This window comes from Manacus vitellinus, unplaced genomic scaffold (genome assembly GCF_001715985.3).
Source record: "Manacus vitellinus isolate BGI_N305 unplaced genomic scaffold, ASM171598v3 scaffold_5_pilon, whole genome shotgun sequence".
Lineage (NCBI taxonomy): Eukaryota > Metazoa > Chordata > Aves > Passeriformes > Pipridae > Manacus > Manacus vitellinus.
The window spans coordinates 25,325,218-25,348,334 of record NW_021940682.1 but is presented as its reverse complement, the minus strand read 5'-3'; the positions used below and the strand labels follow the sequence as shown (position 1 = coordinate 25,348,334).

Here is a 23,117-nt window from a genome sequence, read left to right as displayed (position 1 = left end):
ACTCTGATAGACATAAGTATTCCAGAGTTGCAGTACAGCAAGCTGGACCCACGACCTATATTGTTCTTTGTGTTCCACATCAGTGTGAATGCCCAAGGCAATGCTTTTGAATGCTGAATCTATTCTTTTTTTTTTGAGACAGCAAAAAAGGAGCAGTTCTGGAGGCCATCATGGTTGCCTTTTTGTTGTAAAAGGGTTAATACAATGATAATACTCTGACAAACAACCACCTTTAAATAATAATTTAAGTACAATCATAAGCAGAAATGCACACACATAATATTTACTTAACCTTACCTTGCAAATATGGTATTTTCATATTTTTTACTTAAATTTCTCAGGACAGATGAAGCCTGATCACAGAGAAACCTTTAAACCTGGTTTTAAAAATTAAAAGTAGGGTTTTTTGCATAGCAGGCTTTTTTTCCCTGGTAATGTCTATTTTAGTATCTTTGCTTGATGTAGTTATGTAGGAAGAAAATCCACTCTAATAACATCAGGGGAGGGTCCAAGAAACCGTACACCCCTTGTGCTGGTTTTCAAAAAAATAGTACCTGTCTGTTAAGAAATGGGAACATTTCATAAAGTACAAACACAGTACCTTTGAGACTGAGAATTCACGGCCCAAGATTTCCATGGCTGGCAGGCAGGTTTTCCTGAACTGGCAAAAGTAAAACCAACTTTAATGGGTAAATAGCAAAAGAGAAGGAAGGCAGGTATTTAACAATCTGAACAGAGGAAGTGAGCATCAGCTTTTGATGTTCAGCTTTACTTGTTAAATGTGAAACTATTATATAAGCCCAGCAAAGGGCTTGCAAAGGTTTTAGTACTTTCAATATCTACATGAGATTTTAAGAGTCTTTTTTACAGCTATTGGGACAAAGTGGAATTTTATTTGAGAACTGGTAGTAAGTAGCATAACAGTTGAAAAACATCTAGAAATGTGGCTGAAAAATAGTCTAGTATCTGTCCAGATGCCAATTCAATTTCATTGAATTGGAGTTTAACAGCAAACTACTATCATGGAAATGTTATTACAATTAATCTTTCTCTGTACTTAATTTCATTGTTAAACTAACATGAAATAAATAATGCTTTAGATCAAGCAAGGAAATAGATAGATTAGAAGGAATCAGATCTTCAACAACTGTTGTACACTGACTCTGGACATGTTCTTCTTTTCATGACTGACTGTTCTGCTTAAGGGTATGAAGACTTAGGTGACACAGAATGTATTTGCTGTGACAAAACTGGTAAACAAGACAAGATCTTGGAAGATGCCGTCTGAAGATACCAAAATACATTTTTCTGAAGACTATTTTCATTTCAGTCTTCCAGAATGGCTAAAACTAAAATGAAAAAGATAAGACAAATATTTTAATGTATATATATATATAATTATTTTGCAAAATCACACTTTCAATCTTCTATGATCCAGCTTCCAATACAGGCAGTAGGAATTTTATAATTTTCATCTCCAAGGACTAATGAGTAAAGAACAAAGATTAAGCCCCTTACTTACTTTATCTTAAAAACTGATGGAGCAGTGGAGGTAATCCAATCAATTTGGTTTTGTATACAGCATACGAAATCAAGATCATCTGATTTATTTTAATTATATCTGCATTTTCACTTGCTTTTACAAAATAATATACTTTACCATATGAGGATATGACACTGCTAGAGCTCATGACACATGATCTGCACTAGTACTTATAATTTAATATTTATTTAAATACTACCTAACAAAACTGCAAATTTAACTTGAGAGTAGTAAGAACTACCATTTCCATTAGATTCTCTGAAATGCTTCACAATGAAAGCTGGTGTCATCTGCGGTTTTTAAGGCAGTTAAACATGGGGCTTTTTCCCTTAATAAGTTTCCAAAATGAAATCTTTTATAAGGTGTCATGTTTATTGTTTATTTAGCTTTTAAAAATTCAATAACAAACAAGTTCCCAACATCCCTTTATAAAAGCAAAAACATTAGGGTCTAACACAAGAGAATACTGAGCAGAGAGTAAAACAGAGCATCATGTTAGAAGATTGATCTAAAAATAACACATTCATAGAGCACCTTAGTGAATCACATTTATCATAGTACACATCTTAAATATTCTAAACCTGGTTTACCTGAAAATTGTTTTCTCCTGGTTTGTTTATTCTGCAGTAAACTAAGGGCTCATTCTTTTAATTCACAGTGAGTAGTATTTTACTTCCCAAGAATTCTTATGTCAGAAGGATGTGTGGACATACCTATGTGCAGAAAGGTAGAAGACAAACTGGCTTTTAGTTAAGAAAAAAAAAAAGGCCCAAGGACATTATATAATGAGGAATCCCAGACTCTAGTAGGAACAATGCATGTATGTGTGTTAAGAAGAGATCCATCACTGTGCAGATCACAGTGAAATATTTTCAGTATTCACATTTTGCTATGAAAATATTGATGCCCACAAATGAAGTCAGGAAATACACACTAAGAGAACCAACTGTATAGACCAATGAACTGAACTTTATAACACTGATAATCAGTGAAAAGAAGAGAATTCAAACTTTGAGAAGTATTAGTAAAGATATAAACGTCTGATTAAATATTTTCCTTTCAGAAAGCAATCACTTTTCCTGGCATACAAAGAAAAAAACATATTTTCAAACATATATATTTGAAATCTGTCTGAAAACCAGTTATCATTGATTTCATGGCTCCTTTTCTTTTTTTTTTCTTTTTTTTTTGAATCTGGTAGCCTTTTTAATGTGATTGAGTTGGATAAAATATGCATTCAGTGAAGGAGAAGCTGGATGCACTATGGTACGTGTTCAAAATACTAAACATTATCTTGCAGAACTATATTCTAATCTCTTCTGGAATAAATGTATTGTTAATTATTTTTCCAAATCAACTCGATTTCAGCAATAAGAGTGGTGCATACCTCTCATTCCTAGCTCATATCACTATCCACAGCCAAGGAAAGCTTTCTCTGAGGGCATTTGTGGGTTTGACCTTCTAAGACTGGTAACAACTAGATGAGAGTTCTCACTGCTAAGCCTTTATACCAAGGCAAGTCTCATTACTACTAATTTTGAAAAGGAAAGCAGTTTTGTTAGGCTCGTAATTAAAAAATACCATTTAAATTCCTAGGGCTTATGTTGAGAATGTTTGATTTTTACTAGTCATTCACATTGTGTATGGTTTTGACTACAAGAACATTTGAAATCTTGGTGTCTTCTAATTGTCTTCTAATTTAGAAGATTGCTTCAGACATACTACACTTCTGAGTAAAAGTAAAGATAATGTTTCTGGTTAACCTAATTATGTTTACTTCGACACTAATAGTTAAGGATCAAGGAAAGTGAATGAAGTACAAGTTAATTATCAAATGAGTCCAGAGGAGGGCCACAAAGATGATCAGAGGGCTGCAGCTGGAGGAAAGGCTAAGAGAGTTTGGATTGTTTGGATGGAGAAGAGAAGGCTCCTGGGAGACCTTATAGCAGCCTTCCAGTACCTAAAGGGTACTTACAATAAAGTTCAAGAGGGACTTTTAACAAGGACATGTAGTGACAGGCTTCAAACTGAAAGGAGAGCAGGTTTAGATTAAAGAAGAAATTCTTTACCGTGAGGATGGTGAAGCACTGGAACAGGTTGCCCAGAGAAGCTGTGAATGCCCCATCCCTGGCAGTGTTCAAGGCCAAGTTGGATGGGGTTCTGAGCAATCTGGTCTAGTGGAAGATGTCCCTGCCCACGGCAGGGTGGTTGGAAATAGGTGATCTTTAAGGTCCTTTCAAACCCAAACTGTTCTGTGATTCTATGAAAGGAAAAATAGAAGAATGACAACTTATTAAAAGAAATGGGGATTAACCAAAAATTAATTGTAAAGTAATTATTTTATAAACATGGAAGATTAATATTAAAAAGCAAGACTTTCTTTGAGAAAAAGATGCTTTTCTGAATTATGTAGAAGCATATATCAGAAGATTTATTTGACAATGTACCTCTCCTTTGTACTGGATTTGACAAACCTGGACCTGAATTTATACAGGTTTATGAACCAGGAAAAGCAATTGCATTGATGTTTGTGTAGTTTTTTAAAATAATTCACTCTTCTGAAATAGCCGTGTTAGGTTTGGATGTACTCATACAGTCATTAATTCATTCTTGGTCAGTGCAGGCATTCTTTAAATTTCTTACCTTCCAGGTTTAACTGAAAAATCATAAATGCAATCAGATGATAACCATAGTACTCATGAGACTGACAATAAAATGTTCATCTGTGTCGCACTTGCTACTCATGTATTTTTAGTGTCTACTGAGATATCTCAAGAATTTCTTAGAAGAATAAAACCCACAGATTCTGCTAATCTGAATGTATGCATATAGTATAAATCATATGCTATACAACCTCCCTGTGTGATGCACTAGAAGCCCAGAACTGATACTGAAGTCATGCAGACTGAGAGAACTTTTCTGATTTTTGTCTAAAGCCAGACAAAATATTCTTACAGGAAATATGCCTACCAGAGGCAGTAGGAAGATGTCTACAAGACTAACATGATTAGAATTAGAAAACCGCAAAAAAAAACAAACCCCCAAAAAACTAATTTAGGACCATATTAATTTCTCATTGAATAAGGATTCCTCATTTTCTGTCTCTTCTATTGACTATAAATCACCCAGAGCAGACTGGAGCTTACATTGACATCCAATTGATTAACCTAGTACAGTTTGTATTTGTATCATACTTAAACTAGACGTGTATATATGGAAGACATAAAAGTCTTCTGTTATGCTAAAAGCATGCTGTAGTATTCAGCTATATGCAAATTTCTCAGGGAGAGTTCTACATATCATGAAGGAACAAAAAATGTTGCATCTGGGATTTGTTAAGATGCCTGTCTAAGAGAACAGTGGTGCCCTTGAGTTGCTTGGGTTTGATATTGACATCAGTACTCAAGCAGAAACCTTGCTTACTGTGAGACATTTTGTTCAAGTAAGGAGAGTAAATTGGTCCCCTAAGTAATATAGAATCAAAGTACTGCTAATTTCAGTGAAAGGACCCAGAAAAAAGAACAAAGGATATTTGTTAAGACAGAATAACAGATGCAATTATCTCTTTTTTTACATAATTTTCATGTCAGATTTATAATTTTACATACATTCCCTTTTGAAAAGAAGTTGCAATGATTAGCCACACTATTTTCTTACAGTGCTCAGAAGGAAACTGCCAGTTTCAGGACAGATTTCCTTGTCACAACTGCCTGTAGAAGAAACACATCACCAACTACAGTACAAATGCATACTATCATAAGATTTTAAATTTTTATGTGCATAAGGTGCAATTCAGTCTTTTTTCACAACATACTGGTCATAGATTTAAACCTTTTGGCAACTCTAGGATGGTTTTTTGTTCTGTATGGTCCACAAGATCTCTCTTCCAGAGAAATAATAATAAAAAAAGAGTTTAAAGATCTCCTATAAAATTCAAAATTTTCAGCAAATAAATGTTTGTATATTGCCTGACCAAACTAGTAAAAAATAAATTGCTTTACTTGTTTTGTGATTTCCCCAGATTTTCTACGTCTTTAGTGAAGAGTTGTAAGTGTCAGTTTTTCTGGGGAATGTCACCAGTTGGAACCCAGATGATTGTGTGCACTTTGTACCTGCTCAGGTGGCTTTGCTTTACTGATTTGGTGTTTGAGAAGTCCAGACGCTAATGCTCCTAATGATCAGCCATTCTTTTTGACTTTTGGTAACAAGGATTCTCATGCAGTTAATATCAAACAGAACTTTGTGCTCTACATCAGTTATTTCAAAATTCCCATTTTTGAACTCCCCTAGTCTCAAGTAAGTTGTACATTGTCTCCCTTTTTTATTGCCTACAATCTTTTCTCCTACTTCCAGGGCTCCATGATGTAAAATATCATTTTGCCGATCTTCAGTTCCAGTGACAACTTTAATTTTACTGATTTTAATGGGCTTTTCAAATACAATTCCATAGAAGTCTCCACTAGAAGGAGCTTTGCCCCAGAAATACTCATCAATGCTGCTGTAAGCCTTGCTTGCCTCATAGTTTTCAAATACATTCATGTTGGTGTGCAAGTTTGCAGGTGGGTTGTCAGGGATATCAAATGATTCCTCTTCAAAATCATCATCCTTTAACTTGTTTTCAGCTCCTTTGTAAGATGAGTAGTATCCCATGTGCTGGAACAAAGATGGCTTAAAACGTATCACTTCCTTTTGAGCTAACAGCCCGCGAAAGTGGATGAGCAGCCAATCGCAAGGCATTTCTTGGTAAAACATCAACAGAAAGTGAGCCAGGCGTGGGAGATCATGAGAGTGATAAAGCTTTCCAATGTATCCCAGTTTGGAGAATTCCAAAGTCACCCAGTAGGATCCTTCTCGTGAGGTAATTACTTTCTTAACAGCAGTCAAAAAATTCTTTGAGCAGCGAACATCATCTTCTAGCATCACATAATAGTCAGAAAGATTAGCACAAAAGTTTAGAAGGAAAGCATAATCTACATTTTGTTTTGATCGAAACTTCACACGGTCCTCTGGGTCATTGTAATTTCTTTTGAGGCCATCCAGTACAGGATAATAATCCTCAGGGACGTGAATAACTATTAATCTGCCTGCAATTATATGATGTGCAAATTTCTGTGAAATATCCTGGACGATCCCTTCACACCAGGCTGAGTCAAAATCTGCCAGTTGTACTACCACTGCGATTTCTTTGAGTTCTTCATAGCTTGACTGTTCAAATATGGACTTGATGGTCTCAAGTAAATAATTTCCCTTTTTCCGTTTTACAGAGGATAGTCCAATTGTAAGATACCCTGTACAAAAGACAATTTAAACAAAAACTGGGTATTTGATATTGGAAACAATTTTGTCAGAAAGCTGTTCTCCAGAGCTCTGCTTATATGAAATAAATCTTGTGAACTGTTAAGAGTGAGAAATTTGGTATGTGAACTTAAATTGCATGCAATAAAGGACCTTTATTGCCTTTTTGTAAAGAAGCAATGTATTGCAAGCAAATAGACATATGGAGACTATTGTGTTAAACATTTACTTGTTAACTGCAAGGAATAGCATGTCGTGGTCAGATGTGAAAGCAATGTGTATGTATACACCTGGTAGATGGAACCACACAGAAAATTATAAGGGTTTAAAATCTGCTGAAGAAAGGGGTTTATGAGGCGATTACTCACACAGTATTTTTAAGGCTAAGAACTACCAAATGCAGCACAAAAATATGATACATAGACTAATTACCAAACTTTTATAATTTTAAACCCTCTAAAAGTCTAGCAACTTATACACAACTGCACAGTGTTATGGATTTTGCAAGGATAATTTATTTTCAACATGTTCCTTCTTTAGCTGAATTTGTCCAGTTTTTCCTTGCTAGTTCTTTGTCTAAGTCTTTTTCAGGACTCATTGAGCATTTTACAGGGAACTCCTTCTTGTAAAATGCAATTTAGATATTATTTTAAAGTAAAAGAGAACTTATTTCTCTTCTTGCTTGTACAAATAATTTTTAATGCTGTTACATCTTTCTAGAAAGAGATGTATTTTAATTATAAGGGAAGAATTTTCATCTCTGCCATTTTGTAGTCACTGCCATTGCATTTTTACCAGCATTCGAAATAATTTTTTTTCAGATATTTGCTAATACATCTCTATTTTTCTAACTTCTGATGTAAAACATTTTAAGACTTTATAATTGACAGGGTGTACTTCAGTTGAACCTACCCCAACTTTCTTAAAATATGATGTTTTGTAAAAGACTGCTTTGATATAGTGATTCATTGTTTCCCTCGAGGCTTAAGTCTGTTCAAAAAGCAGTTGTACAGTGAAGTACAATCCCAGAAGTCATTTACACTGCCTACAGAGCCCAAAATTTTTAAAATCTAATTTTAACAAACTTTATAGCCTTCCACAAATAGCAAACTATTTTATTTTACCTTCTGTTTTTGAGCTTCTGAGCTTTGAGAAATGATTGATTTGGAACACAAAGGACACCTGTATAAAGGCTAGGAATGGCCATATTTCACTTCTAGAGGAAAGTCTTGAACTTGATTTCTTGTCTGAAATCAGAGTAACTAAATAGTCCATATGCAGATAGCTCTGAGAAGAATCCTTCTTTACTTTCCCCATAGTAGCACAATTCACATCCCTTATTATCACAGCTAAAGGAACAAGGAGTTCCATTTGCAGCTGCTGGGCTGGCAGAATAGGGAACCTGAAGGCTGTACCTATGGGATCCCAAGCATACTTAAGATTGGATTTACTGGTTATACAGGCAGAGATTGACAGGATGGTCTCAAAGAGTTGTTACAGAAAACCACCAGCATATATACCTTGCTTCTGCTTTCTAAATCATCATCATCTTGCCTGGGAGGAGGCATCCATAGAAGTATGCTCACACAGACCATCCGGGGGCTGCTTGCAGGCTGTCTGCAAGTCAGCCATTTGGTCAGAAGGTAACCAGGCTGTGGGGCAATCACTAGGTCTGGACTTGCATCCACTCTAGAACTGCCTGTGGAGAGATAACTGTCCCACTAACTTTTTTGAGACTGTCACTGCTTAACTCAGCCCGTCTTGCCTAGAAATACCAGAGAGACTATATGGATTTCACTTGTTTTTAAATTGCCTCATTTCATAACATTCAGATTGCAGTTACTTACTTTTCCTTGGCAAAGGTGTGCCAGCTAAGTAGCGATAGGAAATGTTTATAGATCCTGAGAAATTAGACAAATCTTTAAAAGTGTGAACATAACGCTCTGGGTTGAGCTGGTGCGTGGCTGTTTCTCTGATTTGTTGCTTGCCCCCTTCCTAATAGTGGGAAAACAAAGAGAATAGAGGAGGGAGAGAGACAGAGAGAAACACATTTGTGAGTGCCAGCTAAAGAGGAAACATGGACAGGCAGGTTTCCAAGAATAACATTTTTCAGTGTCAGCTTTTGTGAAAGCATGTATATGTCACCTCATTTAAAAAAAAAAAACAAAAACAAAGCAAAACAAAACAAAACAAAACATTACTGAAACATTACAGAAAATCTACCACAACCCTTCAGATTACAGTAACAGGAAAAGAAAAACATATTTTGCACAAAGTCTCTGGAAAAATAGCAAATACTAAATTATAGGCAAAAAAATACTGTGGTATTCAAAAGAGGGTTTTGTCAGCAACAGATAAGATAACTTTCATCGATGTAGAAGTGGGGGAGATTTTTTCAGTGATTAAAAAAGCCACTGAACCTGTTGCAAATGAATGACAAAACTCGATTCTAGCACCTGGCTCATTTTGCCATTTTTCTGAGAAGTTTATACTCAGATTTGTGATAAGAAGAAATACAAATGATCATGCAGACAGGAAAAGCTTTCTCTGAATTTGATGAACACTGTTTGATGGCATAGAAAAAAAGGCACATTTCTCACCATGCCTCCTCTTCCTGCCTCCTCTTTCAGTCTTTTTCTTCCAAAAGGCTTTCCTAACAATAGTAAAGTCACAGAAGGGAAAGAGCAGCTTCATGAGTAGTGCCCTATCCATAAGGTCACTTGGGCTTCAGGAAAAATTTGTTCCTTAGTCCTTAAGAAAAGGGAAAGTATCTAACAGATTGTAATGTCATGAGACTGAATTTAAAAGTAGGAATGCTTGTTTAATTTACCTGGTTTGATCTTAGTCTGATGGCAGGCCCGTGTAGAAATGAGTTCATTTATTCTGATATATACATTATCTCTCGAGTAATTTCTCTCTATTGCTTCTGTGCTACTTTGTATTTCCTCATATGTTATGAGAGGAAGTTTGATGATCGGATTCAAGATTAAAATATAACTCAATGGTCTAGGAACGGAATACACCAAAACTTTAGGAGATTTTCCATGAAAAATATCAGATGGAAAAAAAATGGGTTGGTCCAAAAACTTCTTTTTTTTAAAACCAACCTTTCCTTAATGTCAAAACATTATGTGCCATTGGTTCCAGAATAGAGCACCAAAATTCCTTGTTTCATAAGAAGGTTTTGGAATGGAAACCCATTCTGCTCAGGTTTTCCTACATAAAAAGTTTCAAAATGTTTAGAAATAGACAAAGTCAGAACAAAATGTTTTGATTTTAACAAGCAAAATATTTAAGCTGACCACAAAAATTTTCCTTTTTTTTTAATAAATGCCTTCTGTGGCTAACTTTTTTATTTTATAGTTGCTATTTTCATTCCTTTGTTGAATGATGAGCAAAACTGACATATGGATTTTTCCAAAAGATTAAAATCTGTTTCTTCTATCTCAGACTACTATGCAGAGGTCAGTGAAGCTGAGAAGCTTGATTAATTTTCTTTGTTTGTCTTCTCTAGTTTTTTCTATGATGGTTCTGGCTTTCATCTGTTAACTAACCTCTAACTTACATTCCAGTGTTTGCTGAAGCTTGCGGGTTTTATATGGGTGCCATAAGTTGAAGTGCCAGAAGTTCTCCATTCTTTATGGAGATACTCTGCTCTGCTAAAGATGCTGTGTCAGTTACAATAGTACTATTGTTTTCATAGTCCCCAAAATAGTGATAAGTATTCACAGAAGAGCACAAAACACATGTTTTGCTTATAGTTCATTTACAACTCTGAAAAGGTTTAAAAACTCCACTGTGTATATTGTGATATCTGGTATATATTAATTCAGTATGTCTTCAAAATATTTGACCAAATGTAGTTCATATGTTGCAGATGAAGTACCTTAAACTGCTTTTCTAATATACATGCATCAGCAGTGCATAACTGCACACCCTCTATCCAATATACTTAAGCAATTTTGCTCTTTCCATTTCTGCAGTAAATGCCCTGCAGAAAACAGTGATGGGATTTTTTGGACATGTGATACTCTCTGAGCAAAACCAGAAAGGTTCTCCTCTCCCTTTTAAAGACTTGCCATAACAAATCTCACTTTAATATTCTAATATGTTGAAAAAGACCACTCATCTAATCTTACATGTGGTGCCAGAGACACCAACTGCACAGTCCCTTGCACAGCCTGCTGCCTGAGATTGGGAAGAGGAACTCAGGGTCAGTTGCCTTTCTTTTATCAGTTACCTTCAGCAGATAGTCCAGCAGGTGATAGGCTACAATTCAGAGTGCCTTTGGGGCTCTGAGGACTTTCATATTCTCATTCCCTGAGGGGAACTGATTAGTGTGTTGTCCTCAAAGGCTTTCCCCAAGTGTCTCTCTCCTCACCACAAATACTGAAATTGCTCATCTTTTACCTCAACAGAGAAAACACACCAGACATAGTGTGTTTGGAGCTGTCAGACATGGTCAGGGAAGTTGAAAATAAATAAACTAAAAAGTCAACAGACTAACACATTTGAAAAATACTTGATGGACCATAAAAGTATCAAGAGATCTGGAAGAACTGTCAGGAGACTTGGCAAGAGACTTGGCTGGAAGCTACATGAATACAAACATGCCAGAACTGTGATGAGAGAAGCAATGAAAGAGAGAGAATTTATAAAAAAATGGGAAAAAGGAGAGAAAATTAAGAATAAGACATGGAGCCATCTGGGGAGCTGGCAAACAGGACAGGAAAAGATTTCAAAAACAGACCAAGAGGAACACCATTAGGAGTAATAATAAAAGCACTTTCAAAAACATCTGAAGGACTTTGAAGCAATTAGAGAATGGGGAAGAAACATCAGGGCAAATACCACTAGGGAAAAAAAAAGTGACAAGCCAGGTCAAATTTGATCATAACCAAGAATTGCTAAATAAATAAGAGTGCAAAACTTTAGTTTTAGAGAAAGCAATATATCTGTAACGGAGTAATATGATAGAGGCATGGGTTATGTTTTCAGTGACTTAAAAAAATACTAGTATAATCTTAATTTGTAAATATTTACAATACTGTTATAAGTAATTTCAGAAGTAAAATATTTTGAATTAAAATAATTAGGAAGTTATATATGGTTCTGATAAGTAATTTAAAGATTTTACTATTTGTGTATTATACCTTTTGTAATACTGTTGTGTTTCTTTTCAGGTCCAACTGAGATTGAACTTCACCTTTCAGAATATTGGGAAGCCAGCCCATACTTTCCCAGTTCAGTTCAAGATCAAGATAGGAATGTCTAATAACATCACAATATAATATATTCAGTTTAGTCATTTTACTATTTGCAAGCTCCAGTTGTTAAACCACCATGTTCTTTTACTGGACCCAGTCCAATCTCCAAAGAACTGGAAATCCAATCCACTAATCAAGACTTCAGGGCTTGTTTCACATTCAGCACTGAGACACCCCTATGTTACATACAAACTGTAGAGTTATGTTACATTGTTAAAAGCTTATTTTTTGAAATTCCTAACACAAATCTTTCTATTTTTTTTTTTCAAAATCATAAACTTACACTAAGTTGAATTCATGTCTAATTGTTAATGCTGTAGAACTGAACCTGTCAGACTCAAATCTGAGATACAGAAGGTGAGAAAAACATAAAATAAAACCACTAAAAAGAAATTATTCATGCAAGGAGCTTAAAGTAGATGGAATTAATGAGAGTTCCCTTTTATAATTTAATTTTTATAATAGCCTTTAATGCAGTATTCACAGGTGAGATTTGCAGTGTGGACTGAAATTAGCTCACACAAATATTTCAGATGTAGTCTATTTTCAACATTAAAATTGAGGGAAATCCAGAAGTATGGAGAATACAGAGAATATTCTGACTCAAAGGGCACCTGATGGAGATACTTTCATGTTTTGCTATATTCATTATCTCCCATACTTCCAATAAACAGAGACATATTTACTTCTGTGAAAAGGAATGTTAGGATCCTACTGACACACTGTATGAGGTATACGTTAGGAACATGGTTTCATCATAAAGGACACATTTTGAGGATACTTCACTCTTAATGGTACACAGAGAAAATTGAAGGAATTATGAAATTTAGCGTTTAACTAGGGATGCATCCTGTTTTGTTGTTCTAGGATAATTTCTCCCATCTAAAAAACTTACCAAAACATAACCGTCTTCAATGTACAAGTTCATGAACAGCAAGCAAACGACAAGGATTCCTAAGAATGACACTGCTGATCTTTTCCGCAAGCATCTCATTTTATCAAAATATTTCAAGCTGTGTCTCATGTGAAGAACAGCATACAATATTGTCACCTATGAAAGAAAACCACAGTATTACAAGAACTGTCTGCCCGATAAACATTATAACAAATCAACTTACCTTCAGATATATCAAATCCCTTCAAGCACACATAGACTATACACTTTCAGGTGAAATTAATTTCATTTAACAATTGCCATCTTCAAGTTCCATATACAATCTTAACTATAATTTAAGCTTCCCTTTTTTGCTCCTTTGTTTGTTGTGGGGGTTCTTTTTTCAGTAAATAAAAAAACAATTGCCGTACCCATTTTAGGTTGGAATTATGATGTCACTGTGGCAGGTGTGCCTCAGCAGTTCAGTTTCCCATGCTTAACTGTCAGATCCCAACTTGATGGCTAGAGATGATGCTGTGCATTGTTTTCCTATGTACTTAGGTCTCCTCCCAAAGACAGGTCAAGCCAACAGGCAAGAACAAAGCTATTGCATGACTCAGTGTTGTTGCCAACAGAAGAATTCTGGATACCGGAACTTCCAGGCACAAATGAGGTACCTTCCCTGAAGTGAGAAAGCAGTAGCAAGGCTGTGCAACATCCCTTAGCCTTAGACCTCTGTATCACAATGGAAAAACTCACTGGAGATATCATTCTCTTCTTCAGAAGAAAGGTGTATGTCTGTCTAAAACCAAACACATTTAAGCAGAGTATTGGGAAGTCCTGACCTAATTAAATGAATCAAAGAAGGGGGGCATGGAGGACTATAAAGCCACTCAGTAGTTCTATTCAAGGTCAAGAAGAAGGACTGCCTACTCACATCACAAAGTTGCACATTGATTTTAGGCATTTTACTCTTTAAAACAAGACGAATGGTGTTCTTGCCCACAAAATCATAAACAATAACATATGTAGGACTACATAGGTTTGAACAAGATTTGGCAACAAACTGAAGACTGCACTGCCCAAACTCTAAGGGATTATTAGCAAAAAGATAGATTATAAACTTATTTATGTCCTCGCACATATTTTGACTATTGTCGGTAGCAATGCCTGACTTTTCAATGGAATTTAATATATAGAAGTCATATAAAAATTGAGAGTTTGAAGCTAGCCTGTGTGAAGTAGTAAAAAACATAACATGCACAATGATTAAACCCTGCACTTAAATACCATGATTTTCAAAAGCGTTGAACATCTAAACTGATACAAAGTAGGCCAAATTAGGATGTCCACAAAGATTTGTCATGTCATATAGAAAGGTTTCTGCCCTAATAACAAAAAACCTTCCAAGACCAAAATTCAATATATATTTGTTTTGCCAAACTGAATAAATATATCTAATAATATAAAATATGAGTCCATTAGACTCTAGAGAACTGGGAGGTAAATATATCAAATATTAGTAACACAAATGTGTAACTGCAAGGTTTTGTCTGTATAGATTCACAATGAACTGCAGTAAATGGAGACTGATTGTAGACAGAGTATTTTTAAATTCACTATGATGAGAATAAACCCAATTTACATGCTGCATGTAGAAAAAAGGAATTAATAAGAATTTAGATTTTTGTCCATATTTGTTTGAGGGTGGGCTGAATTACAGAAGCCTGATTATTCTGAAGGTGAAAAAGCCCAATCTAGATATTTTTTTAAGTTGCATAAAGGATTTCCTTTTTCTTAATATCCAATGAACATAAACATCACGAAGAAGCTGTTAGGGACATGAATCTCCAAACACTAGTCCTCCCTAACTCCCTGCACCTCCCTGTGGCAGCACAGTGCTTGCTCATGTCTATAGATTCCAGCAGGCTGTTGAAGAAATGAAAGATTGCCCATTTTAGAAAAGACTATGTTACGCATACAGTTTGGGTTTCATTTTTGTTTCTTTTTTTTTTCCTCCCTTTTCCCATCCCCTCCTTTTATTCACAGTATAATTACTGATTTTCAAAGCAACGCATTCTTTCAAAATCCTATCAGAGGATCACTGGATGGATTAAATACTGACACTTCTCAGATAGGGGCATTAAATACTCTGACTACTGAAAATGCAAGTAGTCTGAGTTAGAGTGCTTGCAGTCACTGACAGCTTATTACCTTCTGAAGTTTTTCTTTGGAAAACTTAAGAATAAATAAATGTGGTTTTTTTCAGTTACAGGATGACTGTATGTGCCATATTTGTTGACTGGACTACAGTGTTACACAGTTCCCCCATCTTTACTCTGAGCAGCCTGACTGAACTCCCTAAGGATGAGGAAGAAGACTTACAACTATATTTGCCGGTCATATAATATTAGTTTTTCCCCATCGTATTTTTCATTAGACAGATACTATGTTGGGTTGGCAACAAAAATTGAGACAATTACACAGGTGAGGATGGAGGAACATAAAACTGGCATGACTAAAGAAGATGTACAAAAAGCAGAGAGCCCAGTACGGTCACCACTCGAAGAATACCAGCATTGCTTGTGTGGTTTCACAGGAAGCCGTTACATTACTGTTTTACAAATGGAAACAGCTGAAAGCGAAATATCATGCATCATACCAGTGAGGGTTTTTCGCTCATCAGACCTGTTGGTAGGTCCATATCGAGTAAAGACACCGAAGCGAAGGACTCCCCGAGGACTGCGCGCCCCGGTAGATCCGGTAGGTGCCAGGGGAAGCTCTGACAGAACCGCCGACACCAGGTGGCAGTGCGGACGCGCTCTTGCCAGCCCCCGACCTGCTCCTCGACCTGTCCCTCCCAACCGGTTTGTCCCAAGGTGCTGTTTGACATCCTTATATCAGAAGCCTTAGCTAAAAATGCGCCCAGGATCATACATATGTACATACAGAATTCCTGGCGTCTTTTTAGAGCTGCTTCCTCTTGCAGCTCCGTTTCCAATCTTTAACATTGCATTGTGGAACACTCCACAAGTGAAATTTGCTCAGAAAAAAAGGTAAATCTTACTCGTTTTTTCCAGGTAATGTCATTCACCTTTGGAAAAATAGTCTCAGAACTTCCCGCACTGAGACCCCTGGTGTTCTTTAAGACCATTTGAGCAGAATAGTCACCATTACTAAAAATCTAAGACTTTGATGTTGAAAAAAAGGATTCAATTCATAATTCAATTCTGAAGGCACAGCTTCGCTTGAGGATTTTATTCCTTCATTATTCATGCACAATTAAGTAACTATCAGGATGGTATAAATGCAATTTGTTTCATATAGCTGGCATTAAGCAGTTAAACATAATAATTAATAAACATGCATGAATTATAAATCTCTTCCTTTCTAAATGAGATGTATTGCTTTCCTCAGTCTCTTCAGAGGGAACTTTTAAGACTTCAAATCCCTCTGCACATGCATATGTTGCTATCAGACATACATGTGCAGTTTTACACAGCAATATGAAACTGTGACTTTCTAAAATGTACAGCAATGAAAAGGTGGTAAGCTAAAAAATGCAATGATATACCTTTACATTGTGAAGAGGCTGTTCTTTATAAGATCTACAAAGGTGTGAAAGCTGTATAAAAGTCCAAGATTGATATTCACATGATGTGAGATTTTTCTCTTGCAGAATTTGCAACACAGCAGAATTTTAAAAATTTTTCCAAAAAAGTAAATCCCAAATGACCATTCAGAAACAGTATGTTCTTAATAAGCCAAGTCCTTGAAACTACAAAATTAAATTAAAGTATTTAGATATGTTAAAATTTTTAAACTTACTGCATTTTTATTACAATATATCTGTTTCCAAGAGGAAAAAATTACATAAAGTAAGATTTTTTTTCCTTATTTTTCTCTTTTCTGAGTAAAAGACTTTTTACCCTCCCTATATTACTTACTCTAGGACACATATATGCACATTCACTGTGGTAAACCATTTCATATTTGATCCACTCTATTTCTTCATCACTTTTTGATAACACTAGGAATTTGTGCTTCTTCCCACTTTCAGAGATTATTGTTTACTTTCCTGACATATTTTCTCCATAAACAGATACATAAAAAGACCCTGTATTGTTCCTTTACCCTTAAGGATGCCAGCTTGAGTTAAGGATTTAGCTTTACCTAACCATACAGTGAATCTGCTTGTATGTACAGCTGTACAGAGAGCAACAAGGTCATCTTTGTATTATACTCTAGTCTGCTTAAGCACTGTGCCCCAGAAGCTCAAGAGAAGGTGCTTATTTGCAGAGGCATTGATGGCTGTCAGAAATGACAACTGCATTATTTTTATATTCTAATATTTCCAAACGAGGCACGTAGCTTTGCCTGTCACTGCAGAGTCTATATTCCAGGAGGTAAAGTAGAGCTGATCCACTGCCACATTTATTATACCAACAAAATCCACAGATAACACTCCCCCCCCCCATGCCTGGATTATTAAATCCCTTGTGAACTTTATTGCAATCCCTCATTTGTCTAAGGCACTCAGAAGCAGACACTTCATTCCTCAGTTTTGTGACGTACCATTCCACCTGTAACATTCAGTCTGTAACTGAATCGCTTTCCTTGCAGTTCCTAATGTTTGTCCTATTTGTTTTTCAGTTTTTCTTTTTGGAAGGCTGCACACGATGCCTCAGGATTGCATTCAGTTGTCTTTATGAAGTGGCAGAGGAAATACTTCCAGAAAAAAAAAGAAAGGAAAAAATGAGATGGAAATTTTTTCCATGGTTATTATTGTATTTTGCATGTGTCATGATTTTCTTATACAAGATTAAAAAAACAAATTCTGGGTTGCAATGTATGTTTGAGCTACAGATGGTAGTGAACTGGAGAATTGTAATGGATAGGCTATTCCATGGGACTCAGATAGACTCCCAGCAAGATTCACTGTTTGCCTTACTGAATACCTGAAAATACTTATGAAATGTTTAAGGCTGACAGGCAGGATGTTTGATGTCACTGGCAGCAGGGAAGTAAAAACTGGTCTAAAGGAAATGAAAGTTTAACTTAGAATGAGGCTAACAAATCCAGAGGCTAGAGCTCAGGTTTTAAACTAGACCTAAGCATATTGTTTGAATGACTTTCCATGGTGTAGCTTCACATGTTTAAAATAAATGGTTTAAAGACTATCATATCTTCTGAAATTTAGATTCTAGATACAAAAAAAAGAAATATATTAGTAGGTAGATTACTCAAAATTAATACCGATAAAAGGATGAGCAAAAGAAATGGGTTTTGAAAAGGGTTTTGAAAGGCATAGTGATCCTTGATCCACAGAAAGTGAGAGATTATTTCAAACACTGATGTAGGACACAAACATATATAGACCCCAACAGTTTGGGAAAAGGGATGAGAGCTTAGGAGGAAACAGATGATTCAGCTGAGGCAAGTTACCAAACAATACAGAAAAGTAAAGAGCTTAAATTCAAAGCAGGTATTGGAGGATGAAGTGTCTTTCCTATCTGACAGTTTCGAGTGATATAAAATGGAGCCACAAAACTTACTTTGGCTGTAATGCTCTGAGCACAATGTAATGCATTTCTTCTGGTGTGGAGGAGTCAAGTCTAATCAAGGGGAAGAGATGACTAAGAATTGTGAAGTCATATTGACTTAGATAGTAAAGCACTATCTAATCCATCACTAGATGGATGGCTGTGTACCACTGGAGATATTTTATCAAGTAAGTTGTAGTGTAAAATATGGGTTTTAGAAAAATGATATAGACAGTGAGTTAATGGCATGTGGAGAAAGCCTGGTAGATAAGAAAAAAATGGCAAAGAAATCTGAAATAGCCCTGAATTTCTACTCCACAGAGACAAAGCAAAGAGGAAAATAAAACAGCATGGGCATGAAGAGAGAAGAAACAGCTAGCTGTAACATCCAGAGAGAGTGAGACTAGCAACTTTTACAGACACAGGAGTAGGGTTTTAGGCTGAATCAAAAATAGAGGGAGAAATCCTTGAGCATTGAAAATAGCACATTTTATAAACATCAGAGAAAATGCTTAGAAAGAGGAGGATAGACATTGAGTTACACAGATATTCAATAGATTTTATCTATTGACTCATCAATTAATGAAAATAATATGTGGACACAAATACTGGTAGATTCAACAGAAGATAAAATTTTAATGGACAGTTGTCATACAGTACATTCCTATACTCTGTGATTACTGGGATTATCATATATTATGACCCATCAGGTAAGATAAATTCCTTGAGCCTATTAGGCTGAACAAACTAGAGGGACATCCTGGTCTGAAGACACCTCTGCAGCTCTCAGTCCCTTCACCCAAAGCACAGAATATATGAGCTAATATCTCAGCAACACTTACTCCAGGTGCTACCTTTTGCCTCAAGGTCTCACAGTCTCTTACCTGAGGTTTACAGATAAAAGCTTGTCAAGTATCATGAACATCACTATTTCAATAGAAGTAGATAATGTGGTGAAAAGAAAATTAATGTAAATGTTTGACCAAAGCAAATTAGTTTTGGTGAGAAGAGCTTCATCTGATTCTGATTAAATCTGTTCATGGTTTTTTCTACAGCACACTCTGTAGCCTCATCTAACAGAAAGGTGAGTAGCTATTTCACAGAACTGCAAAATCACAGAGTGTTTGAGGCTGGAAGGGATCTTTGGAAGTCATCTGTTCCACCCTCTATGTTTGCGTAGAGCCACCCGGAACCAGGTGCTCCAGGTTGTGTCCAGGTATCTTTTGAATGTATCCAAGGATGGAGATCCATAATTTCTCTGGGCAGTGTGTGTTGATGTAAGTCACCCTCATAAAAAAGTTGTTCAGAGGGAATTGCCTGTGTTTCAGGGTGTGCCCATTCCTTCTGGTCCTGTAAATGTGCACTGCTGGCTCTCTGGTCTTCACACCCTCCCTTCAGGTGTTCATGTACAGTCGTAAGATTCCCCTTGAACCTCTTCTTCTCCAGCCTTAACAGCCCTAGCTCTCTCAATCTTTCCCAACAGGAGACATGCTTCAGTCCCTTAAACATCCTTGTGGCTCTTTGTTGAACTCTCTCCGGCATGTCCATGTCTTTCCTTTACTGGGGAACCTGGAACCAAGTACAACACTCTAGGTGTGGCCTGTGGCTTCACCAGTGCTAAGTAGGGCACCATCCTTGACCTGCTGGCCACATTTTGTCTAAGGTAGCCCAGGACACCATTTGCCTTTGTGTGACTTGGTACAGGGAGGACAAAAGAACAAACACAAAAATATTAACAAAATGCAAAGAGTACTTTTATTACTCCACCACCTGGGGATCCTCAAAAAAATACTCAGGCAGATGCACGCAAGCAGGGTTGCAGGCACTGCAGATCTTCGTCCAGACTCAGGATCACTGAACCTGCTGGTTTTGCCTGTGCATCAGGGATTTGTACAGACATAGTTTACCACTGTGCTTGATGTTTCCTGCAACAGGGCATGCAACTCAAATATGTTTGATAGGGTGCCTATCACAGCCTATATTATCTACACACAGATGTTCTACTTGTCAAACACACAGCAATAAACACCAATTAATATGATATATGTGTTTTTTGATACCCCAGCTATAAGTCACTTGACTATGTTTACAATAGTCTTTGATAATATTCTGTTATTTCCCCACAGTCTTCTTTGCTGCAAGGGCACACTTCTGGCTCTTCTTCAGCTTCACATCCACTATGGATTCCAAGTCCTCCTCTGCTAAGCTGCTTTCCAGCTGGGTTGTTAGCGGTGCAATATTTCGAACTTCTCCTTGTTGACACTCGTGAGGTTTCCATAGCCCATTTCTCTGGTCTGTCAAGGTCCCTTTGGATTGCAACACAACACTGAAGCATATCAACCACTCCTCCCAGTTTTGTGTCATCTATAATGGTTTAGTTATTTTTAATCCTGATGTGGAGAAAAAACCCTGACCAAAAAACCAAAGAGCTTCCACGCAGTCACATATGCATGTGACTAATGTGGACCCGTTATTTGATGTAATGTTAACCCTAAAGGTGGTATTAGGCATTAAGTTGTCATTATACTGATCCATCGTCTTCTCACTTCAGAGTGTTTGTGGCTTGTCAGAAGGCAGAATTACCAGACATGTACAGATCTGAGACATTTATATGATTAGGAACAAGTAACATTTTTTGTGATAAGTACTTACTTCTGAGGAGATACTCTTGGTCCATATAATGGAGCCATCTCAGGTACTGAAAGGTGTTTTAACCTGGAATTTTTACGTATTGTTTCACAGAGTTAACATAATAATGTACATTTGGGTGATCCTACCTAGATGGTAAATAAGTAAATAAGTTTTATTGTGTGACTTAATAAAAGTATTGTTTTATTTTTTAGTTTTTTTACAAATTACATTGCTGAGTCCTTTACCCTCTACTTAGACTAGGTCTAACTATTTCAGAAGAAGAAAAAACTCAATTTAGAAAATTGGCTAACTGTTAAGAGGCAACTCTCAAACTTATGAGATTCTACCATATAGTCGGTTATTTGCACGCAGCTATATGTTGTGAAGGTCATGGTACCCTTGAGAAATAATGTAAAATAGATTAGGAGATTAAATGCCAGAAATTTTTTTTTCACTGGTCATACTAATCTGTTTTTTTCACTGGTCATACTAATCTGTTTCTAAGATAAGAATTTCATTAAGACTTTCCATTGAGCACCCAGGCAGCTAATAAACTTGATCAATAAAATAACTCATTCCATAAAGAAGGCTTAGAAAACTATGGAGGGGCGAGTGTGACCAACAATTAGCTTATTCTTTAAAAAAGAAAGAACACACAAACTTCAGTAAATTTTGATGAATAAGGGTATATAAAATGAGAACAATTCTTTATAAAATGCTACATTTGTTGCTCATTTTTTCTTCTAATGTTTTATATCTTCATCTGTTGTCACACCCAAAATATACTGCTATGATATTTTCTTTTCAGTAGAAGTAAACCAGTGTGGATAAAATACATCCAAAATTCGTCATCTTATCTCTGTAGTCAGATTAACTAGCAGAAACCAAATATTTCCAAAACTGTTAAAGCATTCACAAACTGGTAGTCTTGATTCCATTTGTTTGCTCTTTAACAAGAAAGAATCAAAAATATTTTCTGCTCTTGAGTGGACTGTGTTATTTATGGAGTAGTCTAGCCTTGACCTATTACATTAATTGATGTTGATTGTGTAAATAATGAAGATGGTTTTAGAGGTACCATAAAATCTAGAGCATGTTGTCTTGAAATCTAATGCAATTTGATCATGCAATCTAAGCAAGATCTGTAGTGGGAGAGGTTAATAGCTGCCATTGCAAGTATCATCACTGTTTTTGCCTTCTGAGTTAATGTTAGCTTAGAGACCTAGTAAATAAATCCTTCATAGGAGGGAGGCAGACCAGATGCACTAGCAGCTTTCAATTGCCACAATGATGAATTCAACTTTAATCATCAGATTTCCCATAGACTTCATAAAAGTGGCTCTAGGCAGACTGAAAAGAGACCTCAGACGAATAGCTACCTGTCGAGTTAACAGGTATTTCAGATCCATGAAGCTGAGTAGCATGGGATCTCTGTGAGTACTCTGACTTATCTAAGGCTGCTTTCAGTGAGCAGGGGCATGCTACTCTTTATCTCTGTGACCTGTCAAATAAAACTGGTTCCATTTGAGTAGGGAACATCTCTCCAAAGCCTGTGCCTGTGGAATTTTCTGCTATCCAGTGAGCAGCTGGACCCTTATTTCATTGAACTGATGCATCATTTTTCAAAGGGATAGTGGGGAAGGAGAAGGTATTACTACCTCTGTCTTGTAGCAGATTAGTTTCCAATATTTTAGGAGATGCTTAGCTCATTTTGCTTCTAGCTTCAATTTATCTGTTTACTAGCCTTATATTTGGTGTTATCTGTTAGGTTGTGCCACAGATAATTGTGTAATCTAAGCAAAACACTTTCCCCCTTACCTTTCTTTAAAAAAACCCCAAACCCTGAAGAAAAAACATCAACAAAATGGTTGGATGATATAGTCAACCTGTCAGGTGTGGAAAATAGGTTTTTTATCCTCACTGTATGGCAAACATGATGATCAATAAAGGCTTAAATGACCTTT

At 36.3% G+C, this 23,117-nt stretch overlaps 1 protein-coding gene across 2 annotated transcripts in view; it reads right to left on the bottom strand.

Annotated features, from left to right (window-relative positions):
• Window positions 1-4,655: 4,655 nt before the first annotated feature.
• The window catches only part of MGAT4C (MGAT4 family member C), a 252,703-nt gene continuing 234,241 nt past the window's right edge, over window positions 4,656-23,117 (bottom strand). For both annotated transcript variants that reach the window (XM_008925477.2, XM_029963654.1), the window contains exons 3-5: window positions 13,001-13,156; window positions 8,686-8,833; window positions 4,656-6,831 (exon numbers count right to left, since the gene is read on the bottom strand). In XM_008925477.2, the coding sequence (XP_008923725.1) occupies window positions 5,675-6,831; window positions 8,686-8,833; window positions 13,001-13,129 (1,434 nt within the window). In that variant the 5' untranslated portion in view covers window positions 13,130-13,156 and the 3' untranslated portion in view covers window positions 4,656-5,674. The remainder of the gene's footprint in view (window positions 6,832-8,685; window positions 8,834-13,000; window positions 13,157-23,117) is intronic.